The sequence below is a fragment of the Megalobrama amblycephala genome, linkage group LG2 (genome assembly GCF_018812025.1).
Source record: "Megalobrama amblycephala isolate DHTTF-2021 linkage group LG2, ASM1881202v1, whole genome shotgun sequence".
In the NCBI taxonomy this organism is placed as follows: Eukaryota; Metazoa; Chordata; class Actinopteri; order Cypriniformes; family Xenocyprididae; genus Megalobrama; species Megalobrama amblycephala.
In genome coordinates this window covers 59,269,601-59,284,528 of record NC_063045.1, presented here as the reverse complement: position 1 = coordinate 59,284,528, position 14,928 = coordinate 59,269,601, and the positions used below count along the sequence as shown (strand labels likewise).

General features: G+C 37.1%; 1 protein-coding gene across 3 annotated transcripts; it reads right to left on the bottom strand.

Annotated features, from left to right (window-relative positions):
* Positions 1-386: 386 nt before the first annotated feature.
* erap1a (endoplasmic reticulum aminopeptidase 1a) lies at positions 387-14,828 on the bottom strand. 3 transcript variants are annotated; one of them, XM_048181266.1, is made up of 18 exons: positions 13,934-14,827; positions 13,708-13,846; positions 11,516-11,650; positions 11,297-11,417; positions 11,046-11,200; positions 9,829-9,942; positions 7,694-7,825; positions 6,906-7,037; positions 6,727-6,810; positions 5,663-5,823; positions 5,427-5,515; positions 5,167-5,350; positions 3,999-4,155; positions 2,932-3,116; positions 2,684-2,845; positions 1,434-1,574; positions 1,183-1,264; positions 387-811 (listed from the first exon to the last, which is right to left on the bottom strand). In XM_048181266.1, the coding sequence occupies exons 1-18, from the start codon at positions 14,410-14,412 to the stop codon at positions 653-655; spliced, it is 2,811 nt and encodes a 936-aa protein (XP_048037223.1). In that variant the 5' UTR covers positions 14,413-14,827; the 3' UTR covers positions 387-652. The 3 variants fall into 3 exon arrangements, with proteins under 3 accessions (XP_048037223.1, XP_048037224.1, XP_048037222.1); XM_048181267.1 differs by having other exon boundaries at positions 5,663-5,820; XM_048181265.1 differs by having other exon boundaries at positions 5,663-5,820; positions 11,046-11,417; positions 13,934-14,828.
* Positions 14,829-14,928: the final 100 nt, after the last annotated feature.

Below are 14,928 nucleotides of genomic sequence, written 5' to 3'. Positions count from 1 at the left end.
ATCTGTTTTCATTTTGATGAACTGAGATCTTTTAGTCTTTTTTTCAGTTTGTGCAAACAAAACTAGACCTTATTTGTTGCACACATACCATCCAAAAATTGCAAAACGCTTTGTGATATGAAACAAAGTCTGAGCTTTTGAATTCTGTCAATTTTATTAGTAAATTTAAACAAATACTGATCGTATCTCTTCCTCTTTACTACTAGTTGCAGCACCAAATAAACATGAATGAACATCAGAAGGTATGTTGAAGAATGTCGGTAAACAAACAAACAGTTGATGGACCCCACTGACTTCCATAGTAGGAAAAAAAATACTGTTTGGTCACCCATATTCTTCAAAATATCTTGTTTTGTGTTCAGCATAGGAGAAGAAACTCATGCAGGTTTGGAACAACTTATGACAGAATTTTAATTTTTGGGTGTACTATCCCTTTAAGATGATGTTTTGCAAGAACATTTCACACCTTCTTTAGACGTGTTTTGTTAGCCAGTTCAAATGTTCATGTTTAACATCATGATATCAGAGCTGATTCAAAGGTACGTCCTTCAGCCAGTAAGCTCCAGTGTTCAGGTCCTTGTAAAGAGCCGCACCCAAGGTGAAACTAGGTGCAGTCTGGGGTTACACACAGTTTCATATGTCTCTGGATTTGTCAGGACTCAATCATGGACTGGCTGTCCAGCCAGGCTTTCAGTAGTGGGACGTTCCTGTCCATCCAGAGGATGTTCTGCTGGATTTTCTCCAGGGCCTGTTGGATGCTGCGGAGCCCAGAGCCCTGATCCTGAGCTAGTGAACTGAAGAATGTCTGGACCTACAGGAACAACACAAACAACTGCGTCATGTTCTTGGATCTTCAGTTCAGATGAATCACCGTTATTGGAAATAAATCTGACGCCCATGATTCATTAATTTGTACTATTTAAGGCTATTATTCTTCTAAGCCAAAATTTAAACAGTATCTCCTCCAAGAGCCTTAAAGCTACAACTACCAAACTGGGCTCAGACCTTCAGACTGTTCTGACTCGGGTTGTTTACCACCAAACATCTCATAGACTTTCATTGAGAGTTAATATTTTAAAATGAACTCAAATTAATATTTTGGCTTCCAATTTATTTAGTTTTTTGGATTAGGTGCTCAAACTGCATTTATACTTTTAGCAAGAAAATGTATATAAAAAGCACCTCATCAAGCATTTCTCTGGTGGAATACTGATCAGTCACTCCAACCGTCATGCGAGATATTGCAGATGAACCCAGATCAAACCTGAAATCAAGATTTAGATGAAATACACAATCTATCATGCCATGATGTGTCATCATAAGCACAAAAAAATAAGAATGTAAGATTTATTTGATCATATAATAAGGTCTTCAGGTAGATATGAAAGCAATAATACTGTTTCAGACGGATCATTTGGACATCTGCTACGCACTTTTTCACAAGTTTCGCCCAGTTGGTCTTCAGGAACTCCCAGGCGAGTTTAAAGCCTTTTGGGTTTTTGCTGACAGTGACGACCAGTGACGGCAGGTCTTGAGTTTTCATGATCTCTCCCTCAATGCTTTTTTCCAAAAGCCTAGACAGAATGAGAAAGAAAACACATCATAGAGCAGGTTTAATGACTCAAGGTCTTTATTAAAGGAGTGGTTGATTATGATTTGACTTTTTTAACATTAGTTAGTGTGTAATGTTGCTGTTTGAGCATAAACAACATCTGTGAAGTTATGACACTCAAAGTTCAATGCAAAGGAGATATTTTCTTTTACAGAAATCGCAACAAACTGCTGGTACAACGAGCTTCTTCATGGGTTGTGACATCACAAACCCCAAAATTTACATAAACCCCGTCCCCGAGAACATGCAACAAAGGGGGTGTGGCCATGTTGGGCTGCTTTAGAGAAGAGGAAGAGTTGTTGTAGTAGAGTGTTGTTGACATGCCGTCATTTTAGGCCGGACTGATTCACAAACGAGGGTCAATTCAACACTGGATTTACACAAAAGATTAACATGACGCCACATGCTAGTGGATGAGTTGAATCAACTCCACAGCAACTGCATAAATTTATCCACTAACCATTCAGAAACGTCTAAAAGTTGTAACTTCTTCCTGAGTCTCTCCATCAGTGTCGACTCCGGTTTGAACAATGTAAGGCTGAACACCGTTACTGACAATCCTCATTTTGGCTGCGTGACATTCTCCAGCTTTGTTGTTGTTGAGCTGTTAAAGCTCCGCCCTCTTCAGGAAAGCAAGCCGGGAGTAACTCAACCAGGCCCCGCCCCTTTATTTTGCATATGCCTTGGGTGGGAATTATTTAAATGAGGAATATTTTGACATGTTCGTTCCCAGAAGAAAACTCAAGACTACAATGGAGGCGTTTCAGAGAGTTCAGAAACTGATATAGAGAATAACTCCCGCTGGAAGGACTTTGCAGACCTTTTTCAAGCTCAAACAGCAACATTACACACTAAAGACAGATGAATATGGAAAAAAGCATAAAAGGACTACTTTAACAACACTCAAGTTTGAAAAGGTGAGAAATGAATCATGCATTTGCATTTTAAAGACTTTAAAGACAATTTTGACCTTCATTAATGATTTATACTCCATCGCTGATGTCATGTTTGGGTGAACTCTGAAAATGTCATGTGACATCATTCTCAGCAGCTTCATGTATTCACACTCACCACTGAAGTTTGTGAGTTAATGGGGTGTATGAGAGGGCGGCTTTAATCATCCACTTCTCCGATGGTGAGGTGGAACGCTTGTATTTCTCCAACAGGAAGTCCCAACCTTCATCTGTGCGCGCTCCTTCAGTGTAGACCACCAAACTCACGTCAGTAGGCAGCCTGAACCAAACAAAGGATATAACTGGAATTAAAATAGCATGAAGAATGTATAATGCAGATGTTATGGGAATAAAACAAACTCTTACAGCATTTTGCCATCAGATTCTTTCCACTTCTGGAAGAGTTCAGTGGCGGTGCTGATGCAGGATGGGTAACGGCGGACACAGGCAAACAACAGCAGGTAATTCCTGAGCATCCGCTCGGATACAGACCCATCATCAGACCAGCGCTGACGGTCAATCAGGTTCTTGAATAACTTCACTAAATGACCCTGTTAAAACAAAAAAGAAACTGTTTGTCTAAATATAGTATATATTTCATTTGAATTTTTCTGGATTCAAATCCATCCATCATAAATATAATCCATACAGCTCCAGTGGGTTAATAAAGGCCTTCTGAAGCGAAGCCATGTGTTTTTGTGAGAAAAATAGCCATAATTATAACTTTATAAACTGTAATTACTAGCTTCTGATTGTGTTCGTCTGAAAGAAGATACATATACACCTAGGATGGCTTGAGAGTAAGTAAATTATGGGATCATTTTCATTTTTGGGTGAACTATCCCTTTAAAGGTGCTAAAGAGGATCTTTTCGTCGACTGAGAAACCAAAGACTGTTAGTGAGTTTTTGAAATGAGTGTATGCGTAATTTCAAGGGAACACCTCCCAAAACTCGTGCATGAGTATTGGAACACAAGTGTTTAACACCGGCATTCGCTGTGTCATGTTTTTTGGATTAATTATGTCAGACTCACCGCAGGTAACTCATAATCTGCAGTTGTTACTCCTGTCTCCTGACAAAAACATTGCATGCAGCGCCTGTGGAGTGTGGAAAGTTACTGGAGAGTGCAGCCGCGCTCGTCTCTCACAAGGAATGTCATGGCAGTGATTGACAAGCCAGGGGGCCAATCGTTTACGCGATGATCGTGTAAATGATTGGCTGATGTTTTTAAGGCCCTACCTCGTGCACAGATGATGTATATTAATATTATTACTTTCAGTGCACCTAATAAATAGTCTTTTATCAGTTAGTAAAGACAGTTTCAAGTAATATTGCAAAAATGTATAAAACAAAAAATCCTCTTTAGCACCTTTAACATCCAAAACATTGCACACCTCATCTTTAATTGTACTTGATCATTTCTGCAACCACACCTTCAGCTGGTTCTCCAGTTCCTCCATGTTTCTCTTCTCCATGAGTTTGTAAAGCGGCACCAGCTCATTGAATCCCTGCGTCACCGGCATGATCGCCGACTCTTTACTGAGGTACAAGCTCAAATCCAGAGCTTTATCCAGTGGGACTTTCTCTATGCTGAAGGAAAGACAAATATATTCCAGTAAGAACATGAATCAACCAAGTCTGCATTGACTAACTATTTAAAATATCTTAAAATATTTTTTTTAGATAAAATCTTGTTTGTGCTCAAATGCTGCAGGATCTCTTCATTAAAGGGATAGTTCACCCAAAAATGAAAATTAGATGTTTATCTGCTTACCCCAGCGCATCCAAGATGTAGGTGACTTTGTTTCTTCAGTAGAACACAAATGATGATTTTTAACTCCAACCGCTGCCATCTGTCAGTCAAATAATGGGAGTGAATGGGAACTCGAACAATAAGAGTCGAAAAAACATGCACAGACAAATCCAAATTAAACCCTGCGGCTCGTGACGACACATTGATGTCCTAAGACAAGAAATGATTGGTTTGTGTGAGAAACCGAAGAGTATTTATATCATTTTTTACCTCTAAACACCACTATGTCCAACTGCGTTCAGCACTCGTTTAGTGAGGTCTGATCGCGCTCTGACAACGGCAGTGATGTCTCGCGCATATACTTCAATGAGTGTGAGACATCATTGCCGATCGTTTCGTGTCTTAGGACATCAATGTGTCGTCACGAGCCACAGGGTTTAATTTGGATTTGTCTGTGCATGTTTTTTCGACTCTTATCGATTGTGTTCCCATTCACTCGCATTATTTGACTGACAGACGGCAACAGTTGGAGTTAAAAATCATCAATTGTGTTCTACTGAAGAAACAAAGTCACCTACATCTTGGAATGCGCTGTGGGTAAGCAGATAAACATCAAATTTTCATTTTTGGGTGAACTATCCCTATAAAGGCACTTTTCTTCATCAATGTCTTTAAATCAGCTGGTGTTTAGTGAGTTACTTAAATAAGACTTAAGTGACCAAATACTGTATGTTTGAACAAATACTATAATGAAGTGCTGCACATTTTATTCCAAAATGTCGTATTACAGAAATTTGATGCATTGCAAATTATGTTTCCGTTCAGGACCACAAGTGAAGTTCCCTCACCTGACCAGCTGAAAGATGTCGTGGATGAGACTGGCCCTGTCGTTGCTGCTGAACACTGTGTGATCCTGCTGGAGTTGACTGATCAAAGCGTCCCAGCCTCCAGACTCATAGTGGACAATATAATACCCCCGCAGGTCCACATTGAATTTAATCCACTCCACCTTCTCAGACAGGTACAACACATCTGCAGACACACAGTCAGATCTCAGCGTAAGCTGGAAAACATGCTGGGAAGATCATTTTTTTTTACTTTAACACACCTTTTTCACTTTTCAGCAAGAATCGCTGCACTGCGCTACTGTGACTGGTGATGTAAGTCAGAGGGACCTGCCACAGGAAGCTCGACGTACTATGAGAAATGAGTTACAAACAACAAATAATTGAATTCAGTTAAACATCATAGCTATATTCAAAGTAGCATATTATTTCTACAGTAAGCGTACTGTGCACCGTTTGAACATTTTCGTATGCATTAAGCAGTAGGTTAGTTGCATACCTTGAATTCGTTGAAGATTTTTCTCCTTTAAGATAGCGCTCCTGTTTGAGAATGACCTCTTGACCTCTGACCTCTACAGTGACTAAAGGAAACCCCTCCTGCAGCGTCCAGGTGTCCATGATGGCTCCAACGTCAACACTGTCCTCCATGAACCATTTCTGCTAGAACAGGATTGATTTACTACATTAACTGAATTATTTTATTTGTGGTTCACATGATAAAATATGACATTATATGACCCGATATATAATTTAACATATCATTTCATGTCATATAATGTCATCATTTCTGCTAGAACAGGATTGATTTACTGCAATAACTGAATAATTTATTTGTTTTATGGTTCATATCATTTTATATCACATCATATATTATAAAATATGTCTTGTCATATGTAACAACATGTATCATGTCATATATTATTTCATATAAAATATATCACGTCATATAAATATATCATGATATATGTAAAATATGTCATGTCATATATCATGTCATGTTATATATCATATTATTATAAAATATACCATGCCATGTCATATATAAATTGTCATGTCATATATCATATTATATAATATGAAATATCATGTCATAGCTATGTCATATTATTTATTATAAAATATATCATGTCATATTGATATATCATGACATATATAAAATATGTCATATATCATTTCATATATCATATTATTTAATATAAAATAAAAAATGTCATGTCATATTTCATATTATATATTATAAAATATATCATGTCATATCATATAACACGTCACACCGTGTCATATATAATATATCATATAATTTAGGCTTTTATAAAATATATCATGTCATATATAATAAATATCATGTCATATATAAAATTATTTATTATAAAATGTATCATGTCATGTCATACATAAAATGTCACGTAATTTATCATATATTATATTATGAAATATATCATGTCATGTAACATATTATAAAATATATCATATCATATCATATACAGTAGATACTGTCAATGTTGCTATGAACCCAGAAAAACTAAATTATTACTATACTGTATTATTTAATGCAGTACTCACAGAAGCTGGAGATTCAGCCCTTTTTTTGGAACAGAATCCATCGAGTTTTAGTCTCCCTGAATCCAGTCCATCAGAAGTGCAGATCTGAAAAGGTTCAAAAGCATTTGGACTCAAGAGTAATCGTTTAAACTTCTTTGAGAGCTGGAGAACATACACAGGAACTGACAGAGGTCACTCACATTGGTAAGACTTTCCCAGAGATGAGCGTTCACGGTGTTCTGGTAGCTGTGTCTCTTCAGGTAGTCTATAAGACCGTACTTGAAAGCCTCCGGGGTCAGGAAATCCCTCAGCATGTTCAAGATACACGCTCCCTTGAGAGATTATGAACAACCTAGTAGATATATTACAACTAATTATTCACTAAAAGGATTTTAGAGATTAAGGGTCAACCAATAAATCGCCAAGGCCGATATACAGGCTGGTTTTTGGCATGTTTAGCCACTAAGTGTCATAGTCAGCTTTTATTTTGACAGAGACGGAACTTTTATTTTGACAGTGCAAACAATATCAGCACCTGATGCGAATGTAAAAGGATCGAGACAGAATCAAGACGTTACTAAAGCTCATACGGTTTACTTTTACAATTATTTAAAATGTAGCAAATATGTAAAATAAATCTAAATTTCATTGCATCAAGTTGTTATGCATATTATTAAAATTTAAGGTAAACAAAATGTTGTTCAAAATTAACAAAAGTCAATGCATCATCAATCCTTTATCCAAAATGTGTTTTTGTCTTCCCATGATTTACTATGGTAAGCCTATTATAAGTCATATCTGTAAATAGTAGGGCTGGGACAATACATTGATGCATCGCGATTTGTGGATCGATTCTGATATTTTCCAAATGCATCGCAAATCGATTCTGAGCTTAGTTTTTAACCACACACTCATATGCTCACGAAGAAGAGCGCTTGCGTTCGGCTGAGTCTGAGAATGTACTGAGATACATAAAGTGGTTGCGTACCTTCCGGTAGGAAACATCATCAAACATCTCGCTGATTTCCGCAGGATTCTCCACTGGGGTGGAAATGGGGTGTGAGGAGCTTAAAGAGTCCACTGACATGGCGGTGAAGCACTTCTCCAGGAAATAATCATCCTAAAATAGAGGCACTGAATATTAGCACTATTATACTTACAGATCAGTCAGTCTCTGCTGAAATGACCATATCACAATCTCAACTAGTGCTGAGCAGTGTGATGATATACAGTAGTGGCCAAAAGTGATGTGCGGAGGGGATGTTTGTTTTTAATGACCCTACAAGTTTGATTAAACCATTAAAATATGAGGAAAATATATAGTATATATATATTTTAAATATGAGGGAAGAACAAAAGACTAAAGGTTAAGGTATTTATCTGACAAAATTACAAACCCGATTCCAAAAAAGTTGGGACACTGTACAAATTGTGAATAAAAAAGGAATGCAATAAGTTACAAATCTCATAAACTTATATTTTATTCACAATAGAATATAGATAACATATCAAATGTTGAAAGTGAGACAGTTTGAAATGTCGTGCCAAATATTGGCTCATTTTGGATTTCATGAGAGCTACACATTCCAAAAAAGTTGGGACAGGTAGCAATAAGAGGCCGGAAAAGTTAAATGTACATATAAGGAACAGCTGGAGGACCAATTTGCAACTTATTAGGTCAATTGGCAACATGATTGGGTTTAAAAAGAGCCTCTCAGAGTGGCAGTGTCTCTCAGAAGTCAAGATGGGCAGAGGATCACCAATTCCCCCAATGCTGAAAAAAATAGTGGCGCAATATCAGAAAGGAGTTTCTCAGAGAAAAATTGGCAAAGAGTTTGAAGTTATCATCATCTACAGTGCATAATATCATCCAAAAAGTTAGAGAATCTGGAACAATCTCTCTGCGTAAGGGTCAAGGCCGGAAAACCATACTGGATCTTCGGGCCCTTAGACGGCACTGCATCACATACAGGAATGCTACTGTAATGGAAATCACAACATGGGCTCAGGAACACTTCCAGAAAACATTGTCGGTGAACACAATCCACCGTGCCATTCGCCGCTCTATAGGTCAAAAAAGAAGCCATATCTAAACATGATCCAGAAGCGCAGGCGTTTTCTCTGGGCGTATCTCTGATGGTATGTGGTTGCATGAGTGCGTGTGGCATGGGCAGCTTACACATCTGGAAAGGCACCATCAATGCTGAAAGGTATATCCAAGTTCTAGAACAACATATGCTCCCATCCAGACGTCGTCTCTTTCAGGGAAGACCTTGCATTTTCCAACATGACAATGCCAGACCACATACTGCATCATACCACATTACAACATCATGGCTGCGTAGAAGAAGGATCCGGGTACTGAAATGGCCAGCCTGCAGTCCAGATCTTTCACCCATAGAAAACATTTGGCGCATCATAAAGAGGAAGATGCGACAGAGAAGACCTAAGACAGTTGAGCAACTAGAAGCCTGGATTAGACAAGAATGGGACAACATTCCTATTCCTAAACTTGAGCAACTTGTCTCCTCAGTCCCCAGACGTTTGCAGACTGTTATAAAAAAGAAGAGGGGATGCCACACAGTGGTAAACATGGCCTTGTCCCAACTTTTTTGAGATGTGTTGATGCCATGAAATTTCAAATCAACTTATTTTTCCCTTAAAATGATACATTTTCTCAGTTTAAACATTTGATATGTCATCTATGTTGTATTCTGAATAAAATATTGAAATTTGAAACTTCCACATCATTGCATTCTGTTTTTATTCACAATTTGTACAGTGTCCCAACTTTTTTGGAATTGGGTTTGTATTACTTTAAAGTGATAAAGAAGCATGCATGAATGATCAGGATCCTCAATGCATGATAAAAAGAGTTATTAAGCACAATAAGCCATGAAAAAAGGTCAATGCGTTACTCGCACACACCGAAAGCCGCCACTCTCAGGCAGCACGCAATCCTGAATTCAGTTCTCTTTAATGGACTTTTTGCGCTTGAATGGTCAAATACACACAGAATTATGTTAAATGGCCTCATCGTGTGAAGTATTCACACAAACACAGTTTTTGGTTTAATCTCAACTATTAGATAGTTGTATTAAATGTAAAGATTGAAGTTCTCACCACTTGCAGCTCAGGGTGGGTGATGTTGACAGACACATACTCCATGAACTTGGCGAAGCCCTCGTTTAGCCACAGGTCATTCCACCACTGCATTGTCACCAGGTTTCCGAACCACTGGAAAACAGATAGATGTGAATGATTAGCAATCGATTACAGCATTCAGTAGTCAAATATTTTTGTATAATAAAGCTAAACTGCACACTTCTGCCAGGAAACTGATTTCCTATATATCTCTGCCAGTTTCATGTCTCCAGTATCACTTATCTGGTAACACTTTACAATTAGGTTTTAAATGTTAATATTAGTTAACACGAACAATGAACAATACTTCTACAGCTTAGTTTAGTTAAGGAGAGGATTAGTTCACTTCAAGAATTAAAATTTCCTGATAATTTACTCATCCCCATGTCATCCAAGATGTTCATGTCTTTCTTTCTTCAGTCAAAAAGAAATTAAGGTTTTTGAGGAAAACATTCCAGGATTTTTCTCCATATAGTGGACTTCACTGGGGTTCAACGGGTTCAAGGTTCAAATGTCAGTTTCAGTGCAGCTTCAAAGAGCTCTACATGATCCCAGACAAGGAATAAGAGTCTTATCTAGAGAAACCATCAGCAATTTTCTAAAAAAAAATAAAAATTATATACTTTTTAACCACAAATCGTCGTAACCACTGCTCTGCGATGCGCTACGTATTACACAATCACATTGGAAAGGTCACCTTTCCAACCTACGTCATGCGTGACCTTTCTAACGTGATTACATAATGCGTGCCACATCACAGAGCAGTGCAAGACGAGGATTTGTGGTTAAAAAGTATATCATTTTTATTTTTTTAGAAAATGACCGATCGCTGGTAACTGTTGAAGTCCACTATATGGAGAAAAATCCTGGAATGTTTTCCTCAAAAACCTCAATTTCTTTTCGAACATCTTGGATGACATGGGGGTGAGTAAATTATCAGGAAATTTGAATTCTGAAATGAACTAATCCTTTAATAATACATTCACTAATGTTAACAAATGTGATCTTATTGTGAAGTGTTCCCACATATCTCTCTTTCTTCTCACATAATAAAACAATCTCCATTTATTTGTTAAGAAGTCATGCAATAAGCAGAATAATGTACAGTCATATAGGCATCAACATATTTTGTGATAAAGGCTGACTAGCTGTACATGATCTCTTATTTAGACAGAATTAGTAAGAGAAATATCAACCTGATGTGCTAGTTCATGGGCGATGACTTTAGTGATGCCCAGTTTATCAGAGGAAGAGGATTTCTCAGGGTCAAAGAGCAAACCAGACTCTCTGTACGTCGACAGACCCCAATTCTCCATAGCACCGGATTGGAAATCTGGGATGGCAGCAAGATCTGCAAGTAAAAGACAATTATAGCCATTTTCGCATGATTTCAAGCCAGATTGTAAAGTATGCATGCCATTGTCAACAGAAGAACTTTCACACTCACCGTGTTTGGGAAGTGGATACGGGATGTCAAAATATTCATCATAGAAGTCTAGCAGTGTGACGGCGGTGTTCAGAGCATATTCCGCCTGACTGATCTTCTCGGGAACCGTATACACCGATATCTACATCAGGATTCAGGTTATGAGGTGTGAGAGGACAGTTTTATCTGGGTGTATTGTAAAGTGTGTTTATAATGCTTTTGGCAATGTTATTGACTTGCCTCAACTCCATGCTGACTTTTTTTACTGATGGAGTGGAAATCACAGATGATGAAGGCCACCAGGTAGGTGCTCATCTTCACCGTCGTGTCGAATTGATCCTCCAGTAGCCCGTCAGCCAGTTGTACAGTTCTCAGCTATTGAAATTGAGAGTCTTGCATTAGTTTGCATTTACATGACAGTCTAAAAAAAGAAATCACTGTGTTTAACCCTAAAACTGGCGACGTATCCTGTGGGATACAAACATTAAAATCAAAATTAAAAGACATATTTTGAAAAAAATGATCAAGTTGTATTATTTGTGTCCCAATAAGATGAAAAATAGCAATAAATTAATTTTCTGATGTCTCTTTATGGTCTTGCCGTTTTTAGGGTTAATGTCAATGAATGACACTGCAGATTGTGCAGTTTATAAATTGTATGGTCTATAAACTGTAAGTCTATAGCCAGACTGCCAGCAAAAATCTGATTTTTTGCATATTCAGATGGGTTTTTGAAAGTCTGGAAAGAAAAAAAAATAATGAAAAATTATTTTTTTCAAAGCTGATTAAAACCACATATTGAGGTACAGATGCATGTCAGTCTGGACGCTTTGTCTGTGATTAAATTTGTGATTAAAATACCTTAAAATGTAACAAATATATATATTTTTTTATTCTGGCATGATTTTATAACATCATATATCAACATAGTGCAAAATTGTAGTGCAAAAAATAATGTGTAGAAGTCATTGCTTTGTTATGAGAAATGAATTTCACTGATGTCATTCAGAGTAAACCATATAAAGGGACCATTGTGGATCAAGTCATGTGGTCAATATCATGTGACAGGAACAGAATGTGACATCATTCAGACACCTGCAAAGTACCACAAGGTCATGAAGCAAAGTAACTAACTCTCTCTTTCTTAACTATTTGTTTTCATGTTTTCATGTTTTTTTGTCCCGAAACATCAGGTCATTCAGTACAACCACTATAAAACATGGAAAATGTTATAATATATTTTAAAAACTTGTACTAAACATAAAATGCTTGATTGTCCTTTTGCTAGCTAGATATCAGCCTGTTAGCACTGTTTGAAAATATCGTCATTCGGTATAACCAAAAGTGTCATTTGGTAAAACCGAAATTTTGGTTAAACCAAATGACTTTTTTTGGTGACAAACTTTGTCCATCTTGTAAAAATGACAAAAGCAGTGTTAATTGATTATAAAAACCACATAATCTCATTGTTAACACTTAATAAAACTTTAAAATTAATTATATCTCCATTATGTTTTTTTGTTTGTTTGTTTTTTTACACTTTTAAAAACCTTATTCGTCAATGACCCACACATTTTTAGAATTTATGCACATTTCCATCTAGTGTTTTTATGCAATATCCCAAAATTTGCATTAAAACAGGTGAATGGAAACATAGCTATTTTTGATTTGCCCAAAATACTAGCTAACCTATGATTTTTTTTTTTATTATTATTATTTTGTTATGTCAGTTTCTCAACAACGCACTAAGGGGGTTTACATTTACATGCATTTGGCAGATTTTTTGTTTTAAGAAATTTACACTGCATTGATTAGGGCTGCACAATTAATTGAATTTCTAATCGCGATTACAATTGTGGATGGAACAATTATGTAATCATTCAAAGGCGCAATTACAAAAAGTCCACTTACATTATTCTGTGTGCTTAAGATGTGTTTTTTTTTCTTTCTATAGGTTATCTTAAGGGTTTTTTCCATTGTTTTAATTTTAGAATAACATTATAATGCCATGCATATTTTACTTTTTTATTTATTTAAAGAAGAAACCAATGTGTAGTTGACATTTGAGGTTTAATGCTATAGAAAATAAAAGTTTCAGGAAGAGTGTTTTTAGCTTGTTCATTTTCATATAAAAATATGGCATACAGTTGCTTCAAACAATGGTATAAAGCTATTCAAAATGTAAATTGTGATAATCAATTAATAATTGCAATTACAATGTCAAGAGAATAATCGACAATTATGATTTTTGTCATAATTGGGCAGCCCCAGCAATGATGCCGTACATTTCTATCAGTTCATGCATGTTAATTTCACTGGGAATCGAACCTAAAGAACTATTAATGTTAAAAGTTTACCCATTTTTATTCGGTTTTTCATTGTGATTTTGGTGACTTACATTGAATCCAATGTGATCTATGAATTATGTGTACCTTGGGCATGTTGGATATGGAAATGTGCCTTGATTCTCTTCGCACACGGATGGTAAAGTTGGCTTTGAATGCAGGTTCATCAAAACAAGGGAAGGCGGCTCGAGCATGTGTCGCCTCAAACTGAGTGGACGCCAACATCCTGTAGGGAGAAAATAATTCATTTTGAGGGGTTTCAAGTCTTCAAACTACCAATTAATCATTTAACCAAAAGCACTTGATGACATACCTGACCTCTCCACTGTTTGTGGTGTATCTGCCTTTATAAAAGCCATGATAACTATCAGATAAGTTGGCGTAGAACTCCAAATGCACCAAATGGTTTCCTTTCTCAAATGTGAAGCCATCAGCGAAGAGTGCAATCTGTTCATTGGCTTCAAACTCACTGATCTGAAGATCCCAATGATGTCTGGACTCTAAAAGCTGAGCTTTGGAGATCTTAAGGTTCTTGCTGTGGAGGATGATGGCTCTGGTGTCCTGCTCTACCTCTATGAGGATCTGGACAACACCAGTGAAGGTCAGCGAGGTCAGGTTGGGGTGTATCAGGAGATCATAGTGCTGGGGTTTCACTGTTTCTGGCAATCTCATCTTGTCCCAGGGAAAAGGCAACACATTTGAGTCCGTGTTGACAGTCATCCCATGGTTGCCAGTAAAAAGGACACAGAATAAAATGGCAAATCTAAGGCAGTTAGACTGGGAGAAGAGCATGATGAAGTTTAATATCAGCTCTCTGACTGTTTCTTTTGGATATGTACGCTTGCCAATTGGTTATCAATAACACACATGAGCACTGCTTACGATATTTAGACGACTAAAAGAGAGAAAAACACTAATGTTCAAACGAATAAAAGTTTCAAACGAACCTGCGCGCGAAATCAGATAGGTAACGTTAAACGAAAGTGAAACTACGCAGCTGTCGATCACAATATCTCGTTTCTTGACGTGTAAAACGTCTCCTTTTTGCGCTCAGATTGTAGTATTACATGCTGGAGATTATAACACATCACATGACGTTTTATATAACTAAAAAAAATAAACATTATCTTGGTTTGTAGACAGCATGCGCTTGCGACGAGACGTTGAACGCAGCAGCGAACGCTCTCATGAATATTAATTACGTTAATGGAATAATTAGGTTACGTGCTTCGACGCTTCAGGAAGTAGACCAAACAACGTCATCATAACTTCTTTATTATTCATGATATAAACCTTCTTTAGCTGAAT